General features: G+C 41.3%; 2 protein-coding genes across 2 annotated transcripts in view; one reads left to right on the forward strand and one right to left on the reverse strand.

The window, feature by feature from the left end:
* Window positions 1–16,769, reverse strand: part of cpo (couch potato) — a 46,290-nt gene extending 29,521 nt beyond the window's left edge. Inside the window, exon 1 of the mRNA XM_066294724.1 lies at window positions 16,257–16,769. Within this exon, the coding sequence (XP_066150821.1) occupies window positions 16,257–16,328 (72 nt within the window). The 5' untranslated portion in view covers window positions 16,329–16,769. The remainder of the gene's footprint in view (window positions 1–16,256) is intronic.
* Window positions 16,770–18,163: 1,394 nt separating this feature from the next.
* On the forward strand, window positions 18,164–19,664 carry LOC136345866 (3-hydroxyisobutyryl-CoA hydrolase, mitochondrial-like). The gene is made up of 4 exons (XM_066294526.1): window positions 18,164–18,308; window positions 18,364–18,607; window positions 18,664–19,419; window positions 19,473–19,664. The coding sequence occupies exons 1-4, from the start codon at window positions 18,306–18,308 to the stop codon at window positions 19,607–19,609; spliced, it is 1,140 nt and encodes a 379-aa protein (XP_066150623.1). The 5' UTR covers window positions 18,164–18,305; the 3' UTR covers window positions 19,610–19,664.
* Window positions 19,665–24,252: the final 4,588 nt, after the last annotated feature.

Here is a 24,252-nt window from a genome sequence, read left to right on the forward strand (position 1 = left end):
TCCGTTAGTAATCTAGGAGTAGGCGTGTGGAGTCGGTATTACTATGGTTTGCCTCTCTTGTGCAATAAAGAATTACTGTGCAAAACTCACGCCCTCGTGTGGTGAATTAACAGCCTAATTTCGCAAGGTAATAAGCCCTTTTCCCTACACGAAACGTGATTCTGTTTTATTTGGAAAAAACGAAAATAAAGAAGAAAAAGACACAGAGAATGAGTACACAAAGGCAACATATTCTCCTTCCGCGGACACGGGAATGAGAAAAACGGATTAATGGTTGGGCATACGCCATTAACGTGACCGGTACAACACGAGCTCTTCACTGGACAGGAACCATAATAAAAAATTCCATCCGGCGGCCGGTACAAATAAACAATGGACACACACATGACCGCTCAAGCGAACAATTTACTCGAGATTGACTTCCGGAAAGGCAGGGCCTATATGGGCCCGTCAGGCCGGAAGCTTGCTATTATTTCGCTTTGGATGTGGAATCGATCTGATGCGAAATGATGGTATCCCGTGATATCATATTCCCATAATCGCACTTGTTTTCGGGCGAAATTGCGAAATGTACGTTTTGTTTGGGGTTGGATTAAGCAGGGTCGCGCAAGAGAGTACCCTATGGGCCGGGGTAATGGCGAAAACGTTGCTGCAGGGCAGGAAGGAGTCCACCTGGATTGACCTCGTATGGAAATTTTGTCGGGTGTATTGCCAGTAACGAAATTTACGGACAGGACCAGGAGGCCCTAGTGGGAAGCTCGTAAGAAAATTCTCGCCGGAGGCTCTGTCAGTGATCGTCGATTCGGGCCTCATTAGATTCGGAATTTATGAAGGAAAATTCAAAAGCATTATATTAATAGAATTTCCGGGAAATGTATGGAAAGTACGCTTTCACGGCAGGTTCGCAGCTCCGTCTCCGATAATAGATAAATTCAAAAATTTGTCTCTTCGTCCATTCGAACATCTTCGATTTGTAAAGATGAAAAGTGAAATCGGCCAATATTGCAAAAAACAGGGCTTTCATACGGATATTTGCCGTGAAGATGCGAATGCAACTAGAGCCCTTCGATTTTGATTCCGTCAAAAACGTAATTAACATTTCTCACATTATCATTACCGTTATTACGGTGCCGTTATCCGAATTTAAGGGCCTGATAAAACTTTCTAACCGAAAGCAGGCATTTTTCCCCCTTTTCGCCAACCTTGCATAAAGATTCGGGTGGTATAACGACGATTTGTCTATTAAACGACTTAGGAAACTGACATGCAAGAATCGATCACGGGACACCCAGTGCCAGCCTGTCCCGGGACATCCATTGTCATTCGCTCGGTTTTCAAGACTATTTGTTGCGATATCGAAGGAGAGAGATTATTCGAAAAGAAAATCAAGTTCGAAGTCTGCGTCCGACGAGATTAATATGCAACCAAAAATACGTGAGGTTACCTGACGGATAGTGCAGCTTGCGATTGGTGTCGCTTAGCTTGAACTGGAGATTAATAACCGAGAAGTTGTTTCAGGTATAGGTATTTCAAATAATTAGGCAGTTAAATTAGCAAAACGTAGTTTCACGCTCAGTGTCTGCGAATCTAAGTGGCTGCAGTAGAAATTTTAAGGACGTTTTGCACTTCTTGCAAAGTTGTGCCGATGACACAAATACCGTTAATTTCTGCTGGTGGAAAATAGACCAGTTTCCGGCCGTCGGCGTAATTTGGGCAATTTCCCCAGCTTGCTCTCGACGGCGGCAATATCAAAATATGAATTTAAAAATAATTCTCTGTTTATTTTCCTAAGAACCCGATGCGACTAAAGTGTTTGTTTTGTTTCGGGAGTATGGGCAAGCTCGGGGGAAAACGAGAGAAGCTGATGCAGCTTTCGGCTGAGTGCTGAGAAGGGTGCAAAAGCGTTCAAGACACTCCATATCAGAAAATCATATCTGTATACAAAGGAAACATGTGTTTGAACATTGAAAATTCCGTCACATTTCTCTCGACATTCGAATCAGCGCAAAAACACATCTTGACATTCAGGCGCGTCCCTCGTAAAGTGTATTGTTGGCTGCAGCGTTCGGTATTGCAGCGTGTAAACAAAGCGAGATGTATGTGACGTAACTGCATACGAAAGAGACAAAACAATGGGGATTTTTGATTAAACACCAATTAAATGTTACCGGGGACGCGTTGGAAGTTTTAGAGATTCCTTTGTGGTGCGGATTGAACGTTTAACGCCGCAGCGAGGTTTCGGTCGAGATTCTTCGGTCCCGATGCGGTAAGAACAATAATTACGGCATTTCGAGCAAGACGTGTGCATTATTGCGTATGCCCGTAACGCCGCGTTTGAATTCCTCCATTCGTTCTTTGAGCTCCGTCACATGTAATAATGTGATATTTAAAGTTCTTTTAACCTTTTCGCACAGTACTCACGGGGCACGGGCGCTTATCAAGAAACCGCTTTACTGCTTTCCGCTGTAGCGTCGGTCCGATAACGAAATATGATTTATTCATGACGGCAAAGGAACTGTTTAGAGTTTAAAATATCGACGTTTCGATAACAGCCTAAATACGCAAAATGTACCTGTTTATATCAAGCCGAAAGCTTCCAAGAAAACCCTCCAAAACGCCCCTTTGTTTTGGTTGAAACCGGCACCCCATTATGGCAGCTTAGACTAATGCGCGAAAAGACAGTGAAAACTGGAGAATTTGTAGAGCCCAAATTGTCGCTGGGCTCTTCGGAACTTTTGACTTTAACGTGAGCGATTTAGTTCCGGGGAGAGAAAGAAGCGAGAGCCGAGTCCTCGGTCTTTCTGGCGGTGGTTAACACACTCGGTGTCTAATTATTCGTTGTTTACGCGGACATGGAAACCCCATCGATTATCACGCGAATACTCCATTGAACCCGAAGATAAAACACACATACGCCACACCTGTTGTTATTTTATTGCGCCATTAAAAAGGGTCCGAACAACGTGTACGGCGCAGCCATAACAGTTGCAAACAAAATTGTATACCGGAACGCTGTAGTATAGACTAAAGCCCCTAATTTAAATTCGTATTTACGGTCCCGTATATTTTACCTCTCTGCATAAACACCTGCATTATTACCGTTTTTGTAACTGTTACCATACATTGCCATAGATTGTTAAATTGACGTCATGGTGTATGCGACCCCCGATAACGATTCATCTCGTAATTCTATTGAGAGAAGCTCTTAAATTTCATAGAAAATTGCTGCAAACTTTTACTCTTCGGTCGGGGGGAAATTAAATAAAAGCCAGTGGGAAACTTCACTTTGAATTAATCAAGTTAATAATCTGGCCGGGAGTTAGTTAAAAGTTCCTTCTGCAATGGAAATATGCATTTTTCGAATCGAAACAAAGCGATTTCCCCGCGCTTTGTGGGGAAATAGTCGAGTTTAGGGTCGCAGGTGTCGTCGACTAACTTGAACTAACCCGAACTGTGCTGTACACGACCCGATACTCACATCTGTTTTCGAAAGTCGCAGCATTAAAGTTAATTAATTTGCGTAATTAGCAGGATATAATCACGGACGCTGCAATTTGCGCACGTCCGTGAATAATAATAACAGGTACACATACATAGGTGGACCAAAACTGACCATCACGAATTCCTTACGATAACATGTATTCGCTGCATTGAAATTCCATCACCGTTTCTAGTCGTGGATTTGATCTTTTCGCCCTGTATAGCTCGTAACCCACTCGAGTTATTTAATAATAATTATCATCCTAACTGGAGGATTAATTAAATTCCATTTTGGAAGTTAATTATTATTGCTGGCCAATGAAATAACGTCGGTATTAGCACTGGCATATCCCATAACGCGCCAGTGTTACCGCATAAATCAATACTATATGTTAATAATGATAATTTATGGAGGAATTATGATGGGTTGATTATGGCGCTGGGTTAAAGGTAAAATTTCTGAAAACCAATTTAAGGAAACACGCACAACAATAATGGATCAGTTCATTGGTGAAAAAGCACAGCCCGCTTTTGTTGTTCGTTTTATTGTAATTACAGTCAAACGAGACCTTGAGTTTGTCGGTTCGCAGTTTGCTGCCTTCTGCAAATCCATTTTGCAATAAAAAAATCTTAATGCGCAATAAAAAAATAGAAAAAAATAAAAAGTTCCGAGGCCTACGGGTGGCGCAAAAAAGCCATCAGATTTACCTCTGCCAAACCGGGGTTTTAATTCCGTTTCCCAACGATGCCATTATTCCCCATTTCCCATCCCCCCCGGACGAAATGTTGTTCCCCGCAAAACGCTTAATTAGACGGGAAATTAATAATAGCTGAGCAACAAAATTCGAAAAAGAGAACAAAAGAGCGAGCGGCGGACGGCGGCGGCTACCTTTATTAGAAACGTAGGAAGGAAATTTCATCAAACGATATTCCCACGTTTCGGCTGCGGCTTTATTATGTCTCCCTGTTTTACATGAGGCTGGTGACAACAGAGTTTTTACCTTGTAAATTGCTCGTCAGCATCCTCTACGAGCTCCCGTGACTCATAAATGATCAAACCAGCTAAATAGACGTGAGAAGTCTCGTTCTATACATAATCTACGTGCGTTAGTGTACGTCACAATTGAAATTTAGAAAGATCGAACTAAAACCCTACGGTAATTTTGCAAACGTTTTCCCAAACTTTAACCGATTTAAATGAAAGTTCCTAAGTTTTGCGTGCATACTCGACGGCTCAATCATCAAAATGATCGAAATTCCATTGATGATCCAGTGAAAATTGCGGACGTTCCGAACGTACCCCGTGACAGGAGCGATGTCATTCGGCCGTCAGAAATCAGTTTTTCCGCGGGTTTAATTGGGAACGTGAGTGCGTCTCGGCTTTTCTCAAATTTTTGCCGTAATCTCCTACTGAACCATCCTCGATTGTGTGGAACTACGTGCGTCGATGTTCGGTGTGCCCCTACGAAGTGTTTCCCGAAGGTAAACCGCCATTTTTAGTGCAATTTGACGACTTCAAAGTCTCAAATTCCCAACGCCATTTTTTGTACTCGCCGTGTTCCCTTCGAGCGAGAGAGACAGGGAAAGATGTAGGTTGTTTGTTTCTTTTCCGCGCACGACAATTAAACGTTTCCTCGGATGAAGAGTCTCAACGAAGATGATATTTTCGGGGCCTGTTTTAAGTAATTCTAACCGAGCGAGCTCCAGAGATTAGTCCCAAACGCGTCTCTAATAAATGTAGAGACGTTTCTTAGACGCCGACGCCAATTTACCTTTAGCTACCATGGGAAAACACTGGGGAAAACCCACTAGCTGCTCGACATTAGAGCACCCACATTCAAACCTCTGAAAGGGGTCAAAGTCGGGCACATTCGGGGTGGCTTTGCAGGAGTTGCGTCTCGAAAGAAAGTCTTTACGTTGCACTGACCGCTCGAAAGAGGTTAATTAGTTTATTTGCTTAATCCCCACAATACAAAAACGGCCGTCAGGAGCGAGTTATCGACGAGATTGTTTGAAACAAGTAGTGTTTCCCATCGGGAAAATTGCTAATATGATAAGCTAGTATGTCTATGAATGTCAGCTAGGGAAACTTTGCCGAGCGTCGGTCCACGCCTCTTTCGGCTTCGTAAACTAGCTCTTCTCGTCGCGCCGGGAGAGCTAATTTCTGATAAATGTTTCCTGGGGAACAAAACAGTGACGTGTTCTGATCGAGATGTCCCCAAGCCACATTTCGACAATCGGCGAATCGCCCTGTTCGTCGAAGTACTTTAGACACACCTGAAGAGGTTCCTTGGAAACGTCTCAAAATGCCCGAGAATATTCTCGAAATAACGCGAAATACCTTGAGTGTGTGGGCCCAAATGCCTCGGCGATCCGCCCCTCGCTTTCCGAAACGTTTTGCCAAACAGACGTTCGCCACGGATCTACCCCTGGGTATTTTTTTAGGGAGCGGAGACATGATTTTTGATTTATCTCAAGAAACTCGGATATTGACGAGCGTTCGTCAACATACTCGGGGTTTCCGTCCGCATGGGCGGACGTTTAGAGAAATGCGCGATATCGCATCAATCAATCTTCAAAAACCAATTCAATGTTTTCTTGCGCAATTTTAATTATTCAATTAATTGAAGTCCAACATTGAAAAGCACTTTTCTTGATTCAGTTTGCGTGTAAAAATGTTAATGGTATTATTTTTGCATGCACAATTCCTGCAGCGTGAATTCAATAAAAACCCATAAGGTTTAATGTAGATTAAAAGAGAGTGCGAATTCTCTCGAACAAGTATTAAAAATTAGGTGTAAAAAAGCTAGCTCGATTGGATTTCGATGGGGCTGCAGGGTAATAACAGTCGGGGTTATGTCTCCCCGGAGGTCGATTTAATTAAGCGGACTTTTATTTATAAAATACCGTTTCGGCCGTTTTCGAAAAAATGCGAAACTTTGAGCTTTATCCAAGCAAAATCTCTCTCGACCAGAACATTCCTAGGCGAAGTGTAACGTGATAATAAATACCCACATGCACATTTTATTATTAGAAATAGTGTGTTTTAAATTTATTTCACTTAAATCCAAAAACTTGGAATTGATCTAGATCCAGAAGCGAGAACCACCTGCCACAATAAATAATCCAATAACACCCGAGTGTGTTGGAAAGCTCAGATTTTCTCCCGGTGAGTGTCAAAACAATGATAATGGTGCGAATAGGAAACATTGTGTCCGGGAATAGATCCGCGGCAGATGCTCACAGTAGCCATTACTTAATTGCTTATTTATCATCCGTTAATTGCCCCCTATTAGCAAGAGCTGCGGTACTTGACACCGGGTGCGCTTAATAAGACATCATATAGTAATTTTAACTTAGCAGGTACTTTATCGTTTGGTAGTGGAGATATATCAACTGCAAGAGCTTTCGGCTCGGAACCGTAGTAGTACTTGGTACTGTTATGATTAAATTCTGCAGGTGCCCTCATTATGTCTCGAGTGAAAGTCGTATTGCCGGCGTACACATACGCCTATTAACGAGATAGCTGCTTTGTTACAGTTCTAATATTCGCGTTATGTTAGCTTTAAAAGTATGTTAATTGAGTAGAAATTATTTGAAAAAACCTGGTAATTAGAGGTTCTTCGATACACTTATTTTCTATTGTTTGCTGAAAGAAGAGTTTGCATTATTCAGTAAAAAATCGTCGCTTTAGTAAGTCGAAATAATTATCTCTGGCAATGTTGCACAGAAACAAAAATACATCTAATTATCTGCTCTCTTTAACAACGTTTGACAACAGCTGTTAATTGCTCGGCCAATTAGAGCTTTTCGAACTGTTAGCGCTCATTGGCGTATCAATTTTCGCGTTGTCCCGAAAGCGGCGCGCGGTCCCGGGCTGCGCCGCTGCCTTCTGCGGCCTCCAATTAGTTAGAAAAATAGCCTCAGTTATTAATTTAAACGGGATTATTATTCGTAACGGAAAGTGCAATTTTTGTTGCAAAACTCGTAAACTAGCGTCGGTCTGTCGAGTTCTTGCGGCCGATTTTATAAATATAACCAGAACGACTGCGAGAACGCAAATGCGAGTTAGATCCGAGTGAGGGAAAACCGTCGTTTAAGGACGTTTTTATGGCCGTTGTCCGGAAGCTCTACGGCCCCATAAAACTGGCAATTCTCATGGACACCGATGAGAAGTGATCTATTGATTGTCGGTGCCAAAATAAAATATGTATAAAGCGGCTGATTGCCATGCCGCAACAGCTCCACCGGCCGCGGGAAACATTCGTTTTGCCGTCATCTCGGCTTACAAATGATCTTTATGCACTGGGTGTTCCTGTTCGCCACTGCCAAGACATTTGTTCGGTCCACCTGTTCGGACACTCGAGAATCGAATAAATTCCCCCTACGAAAGTGAGAAAGTGTTAAAACGCGTTTAAGGCCGCTGGTAAATAAAACCGAAACTATTTCTAGTGCACAGTTGATTTACAATGAATGGGTGTGAAAACGTTTCGGCTTAAGTTTATTGTTCGTTACGTCAGATTTAAAACAGAGCATCTCGACCGAAATTTTTCCAGGAGGCAAATTCGCCGCTGGAAAGTGCCCGAATAAGGTTGATAATGGGCGAAGTGCAGATGCATTTTGCTTCGCGTCCGCTCACTCCATCTGCCCGTTCGGTGCACAAAGAGAAGTTTCCCGATTGCCAATTTTTTTTTTTTTTTTTTTCTTCAAAGGCACACGAAACAATAAACGCTTTAACGCGTTCTGCAACAACAATAACAAATAGGAACTTTACGTAATTAAAAATATACGCAACGGTTTGTAGCAATTATTTTTATTTCAAACAATTAGACAACGTTTCTTCATGGAGCTCGTTTTTCTTATGAAGTGTTCGCGGGTCAACGACCCTCTTGGTAAATCGACGGAACGAACGATTTTTGTACCAAGCACCAGCAGGAAATAGTGGCCGGATTGATTCAGGCGATCGAAGAAATTAAGACAATTATTCGTCTGAGCTTACTCGATGACGCAACGCGAAACGTGCGTCGGAAGGGAGACGTCACAAGTGACAGGTCGGTCAAACGGAGCTGTTAAGTCGCTTCGACAGCGAAGGTCAGTCGAGTCGCTCGCATGTTTGGTTTTAGTGACGAATTGTGCGTCGCTGAACGAGCGAGTTTTGTGCCGAGCACCACCAAACATAAAAGTTCCTCGTAGAACTTCGTAACCAAATACCTCTGAGCAGACTTGGTAACACGATGCAGGATGCGTCAAAACGGCTTTAACCCGACGAATCTCTCCGAACGTTTTATCGAAAATGTAGTTGCCTCGTGTGCCGCAGATATTACTCGGATTAATGACGGCAATGACGTCACCCAGATAGTTCATTTGCGATCGCATTTTTTGCTTATTTTTAAGACTTCGAGTGAATTGCAACACGGCGATTATTTTCCTCTCAAGATCAACAAAGAGGCGTTGTTTGTAATCAAATCGTGTTCACCTACATAAGAACGCGTGCCAGTTTTGTTGTCTGACCGGTCGGTTATGCAACCGATCATTAGTTGTTTGGAATGTGCATTTCTTCACGACGTGAACCGTATTCGGTTTACGTGCAAAGCGCATATTATGACTTCGCGTATTTCAAGAGAAAAACTAGGTGCAGACTAGAGAATTTTAGAGCAGCTTGCAACGTCCAACGAATTAACACTCGGAAATTGGTCTGGATTTTTGAAAAAAAACCCAAAGTGAAACTGGTCGGCGCTCGCCTCGTTTTGCTATTTCAGGTTAACTCGTAAATTCAACAAAAATGGAAAGTTGCAACTGAGAAAATCACCTACAAGTATATCACGCCATGTATTATGGAAATTGCAAAGGAGGTTATTAAAGGTCGATTTGAATTAAAAAAATGTTCTGCGACCCTGTTTTTAGTGGTACAGTTCCCATGGGTGAATTAAAAACGGCAGTTATGTGCTAAATTTACATACGAACTCTTGGTGATAATATGAAACGGTTGTAAAAATGAAAAAAATAAAAGTCTGGAAATGCGGTCGCACGCACAGTGACACGCCGCCTCACTGTTTTGATGTAACGGTCACTCAGACCGACGTTGGCAGGTTTGACGTAGCTGTCACATGCAACCGACGTGGCGGCGCTGCGCCAACGATGCAGCAGTGCTGACGCCACCGAGATGGCTATTTTTCCTTCGGTGCTGGCTTGAATTCGACACTCAAGAATTCTTGTGATTGTTGCGACGCATACGAAATGTAAATCCGCTCCATAACGTATAAATAAGCTTCTGATCTAGGTGCCAAATCCATAAATTTACGACTAATAAATATCTTGTTTCGATTCGAAGATGCTGATGTCAAGTTTGTGCGTGTTTCGCTGATGTAAGCGCCGACACAGGGAATGGATGCAAATAGCCACCTTCAGGAAACCGTGCTAATATAACTGTATCATAGTTGAGCGTAATTTCGATCTAAATAAATGTTATGATTCAACGTGGTCGCCTAGTTCCGCAATTCTCCAAGGCACCTATAAGAACGATGGCAGGTGGTTGGCAACCTGACAGTCCAAGAAGTTGGCCTGCGGCCAATTCGTGCCTGCTGCTGCTGCTGCTGCTGCTGCAGATAACAGTTCTTCCGTTACTTAGGTCATGGTTTTATATCAGTAAAATGTCGCCTAAATTCTTTGGTTTCGCGAAAGCCTTGCCCCTAAAGTTATTTTGAAATCGTTCGTTTATTCGTTGGTACCGAACATCTGTAGCCCCAGGGCCATCTTAAGAACCGGAAAGCATCTGTAAAAAATGGTAATAATGACTTAAGCGCCATGTTAAATAAAAATATGCAAATTTGCGGCGTCTTCGGAGATTTATCGTGGCATTCGCGCTTAGGTGCGAAATGAGAGGACACGGTACCGTGTTTAGTTTCTGTTGTAGTAGCAGTGTGTGTGTGATAAATTTAATTGAGAAGCAAGCTCAGGGAGGAAATCAATGCAACTTTCAAGTAAAAATGACGAAGCATTTTACCGGAAAAAAAAACGACTGACTATAATTCTAAACAAACCCGAACAGGTTAATTTGTTAACGTAGAAATCGGAGAAACCCTCGAAAACCGCGAAACGAAAACACTGAAAGTATAACAATTAAAATTTTCCTGGTTTTTAGGTTTACGCAACGAGATCGTTTCGACCAGTTTCTATCGTAGAAATCAATAAAAAGAATTATGCTGCGACGGCTATTTTCATTGTAAATAATTGACTTTAAACGAAAAAAAAGTAGCGCGCATACGCGATGACGTTGCACGTTCTGCGCTAAAAACAGCTTGACCTCACACTTCCCGAACATAAGAAAGAGAATAATCATCGAGAACGCGTTTGTACATAGATTTTGTCATTGAATTAACCACAGATACATGTGTCGCAAGTGGCACAAACAATTTCCTAAAGAAAGGAAACCGATTCACGCCTATTTAAGCCAAACAATTTCATAGCCAAAGGAAAAAAGTATTGAATTATACGGTTAATAGTTGAGGTGAAACTGGTAGCTGAAAGGTGATTATTTCGGTCCAATAATTTGCGATTTTGTGTGTCAATAACTACGAATTCTATATGCCAAGTGAACAATATCGATAGCAGCACCTCAGTGAGGTCACGGCTGTGATATATTCTAAGAACTATTTGGTATTAATTTGTGTTTTTCATGCCTCCGAGTCCGCCGTCGTGACTTGAGAAAGGTCGCGAATTTTGACAGAGAAACTGCCGGGCGTCATCCCGTATGCGCACAATTTTGACTACTAATGTTCCTTCCTAATTGGTAGTTAATGTAAGCAATTAATAAGCAAAGTTCCCGACGTTACATTATTATTTCTCGAATTGCAACACCGATTTCACTTATTATTCCTGTCATGAATTCATATTTCCTCAGCAATATTACGCTATCTAACGTGGTTAACTGTAAATGCGTCGAAAGACAAAACACTTTTTCCTCTCCTCGGTTTCAACCAAGTGATTTTACCACAAAATGGAACTGGTACTACTTCGAACAAAAATATCGATTTAGCTGCACAATGCACGACTTCTCTCTCTATATCGATCGCAGGATGATCTAATTAAAAGCCAATCAATAGTCGAGGTAATGGCAGCTTTTGTTACAGTCTACTGTAATAGGTGTCTTATTTAGTTTCAGGGTCGGAGTTTAATGGTACGCCTAACAACGACGATACTTTAAAATTATTTTCGAGTGCACATAGAGAGGACGCAACACGAAATCGATCGCAATACGATGTAGTAATGTGGGTATCCGCGTTTTATCGTCGTCGAAGTAATTCAGTCGAGTCCCAAATGGGTCACACAGATTAAAAGCAATTTAAAAGGAATAACAATACATAAAAACTGCCCACGGATAGTTAATGCCGTCGTTAGCTCTGGGTAATTAGTCAAAATTGAGAGGAACATCTAGGAACGGAGGTACGAGAAGGTCGGGGGGGGCGTAACCCTGTTTTTCGACCTGTAAAACGCAAAACGGTTCGGTCGTTATCGCGTAAACGCAACAAGTGCACGCTGGATGACGTAAAAATTCGCCACTCGTCAACTGTCACCTCGACAGTCGTCAATGTCGTGAATATAGAGAATTCTCAGAACAACAGAATCGAAAGGGGGGAATTAAAATATCCTTTTGGGGACGCGATTACTTTAAAACGAACGCTCTTTTTCCGACTAAATTCAAATTTGTCGACGAATCAATTTTGCAACATGTAATATTTGTATTGAGTTGGTTTCTGCAAACTCGACAGCGCTATCTAGATGACGTAACGATTAGCGAGCTGTCACCGTTACCACCTAAAAGTGAAGGTGCTATGATTCAGCAAATAGTGCCAGATGAACCGGGTTGCGCTACGGTGTATATGCGAAAGCCTCTACACACACACACACATATATACAGGGTGGCGCAATAGTGTGACAAAGTCCCATATCTTCCTTATTTTACAAAATTAAGAAAAAACTGTTCGTATAAAAGTTATACGTGAACATACAGCCTACATTTTGAAAATATTTTTTATCATGTAGGGTGTTGCATAAAGACAGGTCAAAATATTTATTCATTTTATTTAACGGAACCCCCTATATATTATTGTACATTTGGATTCCTCGTAAAATTCTCTCCATGGCAGGATAATTAGTTTTAAATTAAATTGGAACGTTGTCTGCTTATGTCGAAAAATGTTTAAATTTGAAGCAAAACATCGCTCTTATACAGGGTGTTTCCTAACTACGCGTAAAAAATTTGAAGGCGTAATCCTCGACTGATTTTGAGTCAAAAATGTCTAATAAACATACGTCCACAAATGCCTTGTTTCCAAGATACAGGGTGTTGAAATGGGACAAGAAAAAGAGATTTTATTTCCAAAATTACTCAATTTGGGTGTTTGAATTTTACCATCAGCAAGGCGTAAACGAAAACCATATTGGCCATTTTTTGATCAGTGTAATTAGGCATTTGAAAAATTTTCAAAACTGAGGTATAATCTGATTTTTGGGACACAGAACTGAATTCTTTCACTTTAGAGGGTAAAACACCAAAATAACACTGATTATCTTGTTTATAGTAGTGGAAGTAGCAAAAAAACTAACAATAAACAAGTTAGTAACTACCACCAAACCTTTAGGAACCTTTAAAACCCTTTTCAACGTCTTTCAGTCAACACCCTGTATCTTGGAAACACGGCATTCGCGGACGCATGTTTGTTAGACATTTTTGACTCAAAATCAATCGAGGACTACGCCTTTACATTTTTTACACGTAGTTAGGAAACACCCTGTATATATATATACAGGGTGTCCCACAAGTGTTTCATTATATTTCAGTGGGTAATAGTACATTGAAAAATAATGTGACTCCCTGTATAAACCATATTCCAATAATGCTTCATTAAGAAGATACAGGGTGTTAAACTTTACTTAAAAAATCTAACTTTTATTGATATATTCAAAACCGTTTGAGATATGTAAGTGAAATTTGGCATGTTTTGAGAGTGAATGTAGACGCATTTATTTATGCAAAAGGGCTATTTTTCGTTTCACCAGTGACGTGCGTACGAACACCTCTCAGCACATTTTTAAAGAAAAACATGGCGCGCCACTGCTTTTTATCAAAATAAAAATTATTTTTAGAAGTTTAATTTCATTTAGAAGGAAAATGCTCACTTGACTCTCTTTCGTCCGACGCATCGTTTGCCAGTAAAAAATTGAATACCGTCTATATGCACGGTATTCTCTAAATGGTTTTAATAATATTAAGTTTGTTTTAAATATTATTAATTTGCTATAACATTATGGAAATTGTTCAAATTGGCGGCCATTTTGTTCAATACATAATTGAGCTCGCCTGTTCATTGATACTCTGATACGTTGAAATATTCCAGGTGTGTCTTAAGTTTAACACCCTGCATCATCTTAATGAAGCATTATTGGAATACGGTTTATATAGGGAGTCACATTGTTTTTCAATGTACTATTACCCACTGAAATATAATGAAACACTTGTGGGACACCCTGTAAATATATTTTTGTATATAGCAAGGGGCGCGCTATCGCTGTCACCGCTCTTCGAGTCAATAAATCGGGCTAGGCAAATCGCGTTTACGTCATCGCGTATGCAAATTACGACAAACAAGACTTTTCCCGCTTATTGTTTTGCCGCGGAGTTCAAGTGGGGGCCAAAGTGAAATTTTCCGGAGCAGTCCCTAATAAACTCTCTTTCGCACACGGGTTTTCGCCCCATGTAGACAAAAGCTTTTTCCGGTCCCGGATTAAAACGGGCGACTAAAGCGCTCTGTTGGATTGTGTCAAAGAAGTTTCATGGCACAATGCCTCCTTTTTTACGCCTTTTACCGTGGAAAAAGGGCTAATACATTGGCGTTCATCTTTGCTAATTAATAAATAATTCATTATTGTTAACGTGCATAATCTCTTGTCCGGAAAGGAAACGTTTCCAGCCCACGTCAAGTTTACAATAAATTATGGATGGCAGCAGGTTTAAAAACGAATAAACTGCAGACAACAAAACGATGCTATTTAGATAATTTACACATGACCGAGTTTCTCATTTTGCGAATAGCTTAAAGCCCTCTGGGAGCTTTGCTTTTTGAAATAACCTCTCTGGCCGAGAATATTAAACGTTTTAAAGGATAAAAAATGGAAAGTACTTTGTTGCAGACAAGCCGACTGTAGGAGGCAAGCTCGTAAACCTAATTGATATGAATACTACACAAGTCTTTTAGAGAGGCAATTGCAAGAATATGGTTCAAGGCTTTCGTAGGACTCGGAGGAATTTCAGCTGCGTTTGTTCTTCGACAATTATCGACTCCGAAGGCATTTGGTGCGGTGCTTGGAACTCGACAGACCATAACCAGACCCGTTTTAAAAGAGATTTAAAATTATTGAGCTACTTATTTCCTGGCAATTACGCCTTCAAGGCATCGTTTTGCCCGACGTTTTGCCATGTTAAGTTGCTTCTTCGCTAAGTTTTGCTCCTTTTTTTTCTTGCGTTTCAGCTAAATGCAAAAGTCGTAAGAAGTTCAAGGCGGGGTTGAGCGGAAAAAGCGAAATTATTATTTCTGCCGTTTTTGTGCCTCCTCGGTGCGCCCCTGATTTTGCGGTTTTTTCTGATGGCAGTTGAGCTAATTTCACCAGGGTTAAAGTGTACATGTTCCAGTGGCGCATCGAACTCGAGCGGGAGAACGGAGCTGTCGCCGAGTCCGCCCAGTACGGCTCTGGCATACCCGTTTATGCAATGTCAGTTATCTCGTGGAAATCTCCAATGTTTGAAGAATACGTGTGAGAGAAAGGCGACTTTAGTTTGACGAAAATATTTTCGGTGCCCTCTTCGGCACGCCTCTGGTATTCTTGCTGGTCATGATATTCATCTTATTTTAATCTCAAAGGTTAAAAGCAGCCACACTTCAGTGGCGCGCCGACGTCCCGTGCGATTTCGAGGATTTCACCGAACTATCTCTCAATTTTGCCAACTTACGCGACATACAGAGTGAGGGCTGAGGCCCTCCCCGGTTCCGAGCGTGGCACCGCAAATTCACGCATAATTTAACCGGCCATCTTTGGCCGCACACCAGTAAGGACTGGATCCGATCGTCGTCCTCATTGCATGCATCAAAGTACATATTCATAATCACCCACTTTCCTGCTTATTATTCAGACCCTCGATAATTACTTTTTATGCTCAACTAATGCGATGACCTTAAGGAGTATCATCGCAAATTAACAGCATTACAATACCCGATGAGGAAAAAAGTTTGTTTGATACAGGTTTAATGAAAATAAGAAAAAACCGCTTCAACCTCGAATTAAATTTATTGAACGCATAAAGTGCTGAGCAATTGAAGTGGTTGCGTTCGAGAGGTGGCAGGCCTTCGCGAAGACTTAAACGGAGAAATTCACTTTGCGTGAGGAGAAACGAGTGCTCCCCCTCACCTCCGGGAAGAAATTTTTTTGTTCGAAATTATTAAAGTCGTGTGGCTATCAGAAAATCGACCCACATTTCCCCTTGGGGGGAAAGCAGTTCCTCGCACCCGGCTCTGTTGGCATGGCGACGCTGAAACGTAAACACGAAATCGTCCTCCCCCCCGGCCAGGTGTCAATTTCGATCACCCACATGCACCACAACTACATTATTTATAATAAGATAATAGCTAACTGGTACCGATTAATGAATATCATGTGATAATGGATTGCGGGGAAATGGCGCAATGAGTTGAAAGAAACAAACGGAGAATGCGACAACGAACCTCTTCCTCCCCGTTGTTGGTGTTGACCGAATCCATGCTCTGGCTGAGGGCTACGCTGAGGGGCGCTTCCATGTCCTGTTCGGGGTCGCCCTCGTGCTTGGCCCTCTTGAGGGACGGCGGCGTCGTTGCGGAGGTGGCTGCGGCAGGAACCCGCGAATCTCCCGAAGAGGGAGGATGCCTGCCTCGCTTAGGGGCGTTCAGGACCTCCACTTTTAAATGGCGAAAAAAAGAAGTCGACCTCACAACAACAAAAACACAAGGTGGCGTCGCGCGCGTCTTTCTCTCTCTCTTTTTGGACGTGAACGCAAGACAGTTGTATATATCGAGGACTGTGCGGAACTCGACTGAGACGGCGTCAGTGACGGTGGCGGCACTGCCGTCGGCGGCGGGACGTGGGGGTGGGGCGTTCAGGTGAGAGAGTGAATGAGTGATTTTGTGATGTCGCAGTGGTTGAAAACGTGATACTACGCCGGCCGGTGCCTGCTTCGGACTGCGGCAGGCGCCCGTCGACGTCTCGACGCCGCCAGGTGGCCGTGCGCATCCAGGTGGGGCCCAGGACCGGAGCCCGCCACGGTCCCTACGCCCTGACCTGGATTGGGGGGAGAGGGGAGGGGGGTGACAACAACGAATTATTATTTCATATATGGAAAGGCCACCCTTCCTCGACTCGACATCGTTCCTATTAATATTTTAAATTACCTGAAATGGGGAAGTGGGTGCCGGCAGGCAGGTGCACTTATAATTATACTCTCCGGTCTCTACCTCCATACGACATGGAATTGCGTACGAACATAAACATTATACTCGTGCTGTATTTCACGAAATACTAGGTGGACTCGAGGGCGCCCTCAAGGGTAGGGGCTCGCTCGTATTAGGAGATTTATTCTCTCTGGGTGAAGCCTCTAGTAGATGCGGTAGAAATTCTAATATCCCCCGGCAAAGGTGGCATTTTCAGATAAATTTTAAACATTCGAGAAGGGAAGCCTTTTGAAAACTTTTCTTGTTTGGTGTTAATAATGGAAGAACTAATATTCCACCACTCGTCAATGCATCATCGACTTCGTACGACCCGAGCTACGAGAAAATCCAAAATGAACAAAAGCTCAATTGCTTAAATGATCGTTTATTGTTAAAAAAAAATTCAACAACGCAATCGTTAATCAGTATTACCAACATTAACGTATCAGGGCCATCCCCTAGTATATGTATATTAATTCCTATGACGACCATCCATAAACGGATACATACATAAAATAAATCGTCATTCTATATTCGGAAGTCAATAATGAGTGGCAATATTTTAGATTTTATATGTGAAATGATGCGGTTGCGTGCGGTCTTCCATGAAAGGCAAAGGGACCAAATTGGGATCCGTTTGTCAATTCTGGAAATTGTTTCGTACAAGGCTGTACCTCATAGGGGGTGCTAGCACCCCCTGCTGATGGGGTGAAATAAAAGAAAAGATACATCAATCTAGGAAAAAAAAGGGCCATTGGGAAAAAGGGCAGTTGTTTTAAGAATTACATTAGGAATCTTGACAGTCTGGTGGAGGGATTTATCAGTGTTCAACTTCTCGATTTGCACATAGTGTCGGAATAATTTAAAATAGGCCTTGTTAGACTTTGTGTTCGTCTATACCTTTCTTTGAGGTGAAAGGTGAATGTTGATTGATAATCGACGTAATAATTATCAGTCAAATTAAGTTCTTAACAGGTGAATACTACTTATAGATTAGATAGACTTTCGGGCATTTTCCGAGTTAAGTTTTGTTATTACAGCATAGAATATTATCTTACTTGCAAAATCTTTCCCTCCTCGAAGCGAGTAAGTATGCATAATATATTTTAAAAAAATACAAAAAATGCTTAGAATTCGTATCGATCTATTTCACAAAAAAAAATCAATACTTGCGAAGGAGTTCGGCCCTCCAATGGTAGATGTCGCTACCATTTAATTGTTTTGACGTTTTGCGAACTAACCTAAAATGTTTATTTGGTAATTTTAATCTGATTTGTACATATAAAACCACTCTATTATTAATAATAAATAATGGTACGAATCAAGCACAATCTCTCGCACCTCTGTACATCAAACTCCTTACTTTTAGCTCATAAAAAGCGCCACATTAAAGCTGTACACTAAACTCTCACAAGCCTACCCAAGACTCGTGCAAAATTCGAGAAAAATGTCCTCTGCGGAACCTGATGTGATAGTTCAAGACTGTGGCGATAAGGGACTAATTATTTTAAATCGCCCAAAGGCCCTAAATTCCTTGAATATCTCCATGGTCGACAAAATCTATCCGGCACTGAAAAAATGGGAGTCTGAGAAGAAACTTGTCATAATCAAAGGTAGAGTATTCAAAATCTCCTACTATTAGCTTAAATCCAATTGGTGAGATATTCAGGGAACGGAGGTAAAGCTTTTTGTGCTGGAGGTGATGTAAAAGCAATAGCAGAAGCAGCCTTTAAAGGCAATAAACTAGGCTACGAATTTTTTAAAAAGGAGTACACAAACAATGGTATAATAGGCTCATACAAAATACCTTATGTTGCCTTTATAGATGGTATAGTTATGGGGGGGGGTGTGGGTTTATCTGTACATGGCCCATATAGAATAGCCACTGAGAGATCTTTATTTGCCATGCCGGAAACCCAAATCGGGTTATTCCCTGATGTAGGAGGGTCTCATTTCTTGCCTAAATTAACAGGAAAGCTCGGATGGTACTTGGCTTTAACAGGAGTAAGGTTAAAGGGTGCTGATTTATTTAAAGCTGGAATTGCAACTCATTTGACTGACAGTTCAAATCTAGAAAAGATTGAGGAAGAACTGTTAAAAACTTCTAATGAACATGAAATTAAGAGCGTTCTGGGCAAATATCATAAGGATGACGAGAAGTGCAAGTTTTCTTTGGATCCATATTTGGAAAAAATTGATGCATGTTTCTCTGCACCTACTGTAGAAGAAATTTATTTGAGGCTTGAAAAAGATGGTTCAAAATGGGCCGCAGAAACTATTGCTTTATTGAACAAAATGTCACCTACAAGTCTTAAAATTACACTTAAACAGCTGGAATTGGGAAAAAAGATGGATTTGCATGAGTGCTTGAAGATGGAATATCGACTAGCAGTGAATTGCGTTGATGGACATGATTTCAAAGAAGGTATTGAGAGACATAAATAAAATGAAATTAAGTTTCATTTGGGGGTCTTTTAGGTGTTAGAGCTTTACTAATTGATAAAGACCAAAGCCCTAAGTGGAAACCTGCTGATTTAAAACATGTCACAAATGAAATAGTAGATAAACACTTTCAAAGACTTCCTGAAGAGATGGAGTTAAAGCATAAGCTCTAAGGTGCCTTTTCAGAGTTTTGTTATTATTTTTATTGGAAGAAAATTTATCAATTCACTTTTCGTTTATTAGATTTACCTTTAATCCTTTTATTTTTCATTATGCAACAAGCAAAAATTTTAGTTTGTTGTACCTGTATGAGACAACTTTTCAACAAACATTAAGACATTCACAATGTTTGCTAGTCCACTCTAACTCCTTTTTAACAGTTGTTGACTTAATAAGCAACAGAGTTTCGCAACGAACAATAAAGAAGTTTTCTCATCAGCCTTTGAACGCTGCTTATCTTGTAAAGCTGCGATTAACAACCGAAACAAATTTGTATGTTTTTCCGGCCATTGAAAGACATTAAAGAATATAATATGAAAATACATTTAACATCGTGGAGGAGGAAGGAATTTCATTAATCAGTTTCGAGCAAGAGATTTCTTAGAGGGAGAGATATTATTTAGCAGAGATAACATTGATCTTTTCACTAACGGAAGGTCTGACGGTTAACGCACAATATAATTGCTTGCTAACGCGCCCACTGTTGCGAAATAATGAATAATTGAGTTCTCCAATTTAGCGGAAAGATAACTTTAAAGGTCCGAAGTTAACCCAAATTCGAGGTCTGGTTTCCGTGGAGGTCCCAACGGGAAATACTGATTTTATTGTGTGTTCGGGTGTAATTAGATGAAGAGCATGACAAAACCAGAGATATCTCAATATCGGACAGTCCCATTGGTCGTAAATCAATAACACATAATTAATTAGGAGAAGCACTATGATATAATGCTCCTAAGTCCAAAGGCTTCCAACGTGTAGGTAGCCCATGCATGACGTGAAGTTTATTATAATGGGTTTTCCCAAGGTATTCATATCCTCCCTTCATTTCCCTTTTCTTATGCGCCTATTAAATTAAGGATTTTGAATGTAATGTGGCTGAAAGGGATCATTTCCTTACTTTACAAAGCTACGTCTAAGATGAAGGGACTATTCTAAAGGTTAATCCTTTTCGGGATCATGTTGCTGACCGTTTAACTCGGCGATATGAGAAAACGGCCTTAAGGATATTTTCAAATTAAGGGAAATGCCATATAGAAATGGAATTTTGACTATAAGCTGAAAGTGCCGCTTAAAAATTCCAATTCTATTACAATTCGTTTTCATTTGGGCAAAAATCACCGGATGATGAACGTCGAAAGCCCTTGATGTCTATTCGCCCTGAAATAACTCACTGATTCAGTGATATAATTATTTGTGAAATGCCTGTCCGATTGCGTTATGTCAACCATTAGCAAAAGGATATATTTCTCATTTGGAATGAGCCGCAACGATTCATATTATGGCAATTACGTGCAGAAAGTGTATTTCTATAACGTGGAAGTTAAATTTTTGCCCTTCCGAGAGTTGCCCATGCAGTCCGCTTACATGTTGCATTATGCCACTTGGCTAACCAGTCGTACGTACCTTATCAATATATGACAAAAAGGGATAGCGGCGTTGCCAAGTGTGTCTTAATTTCTTCACGTTCGCCACTAAGAATGTTCATTATCAATACTTACTTATACTACTATTAATACTAAAGGAAGCTAGTATAGATTAGTTCATTAGATCTATTTCTGGCCTTTCCCAACCTGACTAACGTTGTTCGCTCGCACTATTCCAACCCTAATCGACAATCCCTTATTTGGAAAGTCATATTAATTCCCCAGGTAGATTAAAGGTTTAGCGACGTGAGGAGACAGGGAGGATTCAGGTCGGGACACAACACTGACAAAGCCAACGTTTGCTATGACTTTGAATGTATCAAGTTAGAATTTATGTCAGAATTTAATATCAAGATCGTCTCTCATGGGCATAAATAGATGCGTATTTTCCTGTAGGTATAGTGAAAGGTTCAGAGGCACTCAGTTTACATTTCCAAATGAAATTAACTGCCCTAATTAATGTTGAAGCCGAAATGGAAATTTTGCCATGTTTGCGCACATATTAATCAAGCTGAAATACATGTGGCATTAATTACAATTGAGAGCTTTGATTAGAGTTTCCAGCCCAGCGGTACTACCTCAAAAAAATATATACATATATATAGTTTTATTTGCTAACGGTCTTTGAGGAAAGCGACCCTTTGGGTTTGTGCAGCAACATTAACAATACGAGGCCCCAATTTTCGTAAGCTGTGTCTCGCCCGCCCTGTAAAATTTGAATGTGTACATGTTTGCAGAGGGCAAAATGTTAATTGCGATCTATGAGGCGGCCATTTAAGCCCTTCCTATGGATTGCAAATAATAAATGCAGCAATTCCGGATTATGGTATACAGCGTGAATCTCAAGTAGGAGTTTTCCTTTTAATGCGGCATAAACCTCGAAGAATTAAGGAAGATCTTTAAGTAACGTTGTTCCGAAATCTCGAACACAACCGAAATGCGCGCATTAAAAGTGTTAAAGGAAAAAAAAACCTTCGATCGTTATTCACTCCGAGACTGGCTACAAAGGACGCTCGAAATTGTCTCAATTGGCCCCATTTACACATGTTGGAGCTCGCGTTATCCGCGGCTCTGAACGCGCCGTTCGAAGAGAGCTCCTTCCTCTTTACTTCCACGGCATTTACATCCTTTCACGCAACCCTACCGCTGTGTTAATTTCACTCGTAAGTACCAAACTTTTCACGTAACCCAGATATAGATAAAAATCACATGGATTTGGGTCTGGAGATTTCGCGGGCCACTTTATAGGTCCATCAGGACCTAACCGCGCGTTAGATAATTGGTTGCCTGAACAATCCACAAGTTTTCTGTTTTACTTTTTTCCACGCGTGCATATTTTGGTGGTTTTTTGTATATTTCGAAAAACTGTTACGTAGAGATTCTGCCATGATTTTTACGTATATGTCGTGTCACACGGAAGCCCCCCACTCAATATCCACCGTGTATAGAAGATGTCATAAAGTAAAAGATAATTGTGTGCTCAGGGGCTGGTTTTTTTTCAAACCCCTAATACACATCTCGTTAATATCATTGACGCACAGTCAGCCGTGTGATCTATTCTAAGAACACGTGTCTATGCTAGAAGCATTTCCCACAGCCCTTCGAGGGGTTAATTTCAACGTCTGCTGGGGATCAGCTTTACAAAAATCTGGCAATGCGGCGATATGTCTTCGCATGTTGCCCCTTAGTCACACACAACTCTCAGAATTAAGTGGCAGGAATTTCTGCGGCGTTGCCGAGAGTTCCGTATTTTCCAGCAAAGTCAAGTTTTCACTAGTAGGAGTTTACGTGTAAAACTTACAAAGACGTTTTCACCCCCAGCTTTTTTTCTGGTTTATAGTGGATCGTAAAGCGAGTTAGTGGTATTAGTGTTCGTCCACGGCGACTGTAAAACAGCATTCGTATTGAATGTAGCAAAATGTAGTTTTCTTGTCCTTGATGCATGTAAATTATTCCCTTCATTTGGGTAAACATTCGTCTTTGAGTCCTAATTAGAGTCACACAGAGTTCTTCGTGTCGAGCTAGTTAAGGCCGCTGTCAATTAAATCATTTGCCTGAAAGAGGCTCTTCGAAACTCACTAAAATAGGTATCAAAGAGATCCAATTTCTCACATATTGACGTTGGTGCTACAATCTGGTTCGTAGAGCTCGAATCGGGCTCGAAGAGCTAATCGAGGGGATTAATGTGAGCTATCATATTGTTTCATGGATTCCCGAGCTGTCGGCGTTCGCGGTTTGAAGGAATATGGAAAAAATCTCCGATAAAGGAACACTAAAACAGGCCCTGATGAAGCTATTAACAGGCATAATTGGTAGGTACCAGAGCTGTAAATAACGATAATTATCGCGTACTGAAGGCGGTGTTGCTTCAGTTTAATGACGTGTTGTCTGATATTGCTCACATACGAGACTTTTTCAATATAAGTGTTGTACAAATTCATTTCACGGATCGTAAATCAAGCACGCACGTCCGTTTGATGCAATTCAGCTCCCAATAAAAGTCGCTTTTCCTTGTCGATTCCTGAAACTTCGTCGATTCCAGAAACTAGATTTTATGACGTTTGGTAAGTGAGCTGATAGCTCGTTATTGGTTTTTCCCCCCGTGTATGTGCAGAGAAAACAACTCTCGGAGGGATTTTAATTTCAAAGTGAAAACTTGGCGTTGGCTGAATTGCAGTACTCCTGTTTAAGCTGAGTTCTCTGGAAAAGTCCTCAAAGGTACTCGACGTGTTGCCGATCGATTTACGAAGGACGGATGAGCTTCGATGGTTCTCATGAATCACCGTTAAACTCATCTAGTGCCCCGTGAACGCCCTGCTTGCGCCGGCTTGACCATTCGCGCAGGTACGAATTCAATTGTTCTGGCGGCCATTAATTTTTTTCAACAATGACACTGCCGCAGCTTCTAACTCGCGTTCGAGATTATTTCGCAGTTTTAGTGTTAAATTCAATTTTCTCAGCTCGGTGAATTAACCAAAATTTCACGCCGAAATCTCCGCATTTTCCGTATATCGCCACATCGAGTCGCGTATCGGAAAAAATCGGTGTGTTGTGTCCCGTGCCCCGGGCCCTCTCCAGTGCCAAATCCGAAGCTTAAGCATCTCGGAGTTCAGCCTGTTTGGAGGAGTTTCTGCGCTTTTAAGGTCGAATTACTCATAACTTACCTTGCCACA

This window comes from Euwallacea fornicatus, chromosome 21, assembly GCF_040115645.1.
Source record: "Euwallacea fornicatus isolate EFF26 chromosome 21, ASM4011564v1, whole genome shotgun sequence".
Taxonomy (NCBI): Eukaryota; Metazoa; Arthropoda; class Insecta; order Coleoptera; family Curculionidae; genus Euwallacea; species Euwallacea fornicatus.

Bases quoted from the DNA above. Each gene is read 5' to 3' on its own strand.
- LOC136345866 (XM_066294526.1), top strand. The intron at 18,608-18,663 runs GTAGAGTATTCA...TGAGATATTCAG, and splicing joins GAAACTTGTCATAATCAAAG to GGAACGGAGGTAAAGCTTTT. The intron at 19,420-19,472 runs GTATTGAGAGAC...GGGGTCTTTTAG, and splicing joins TGGACATGATTTCAAAGAAG to GTGTTAGAGCTTTACTAATT.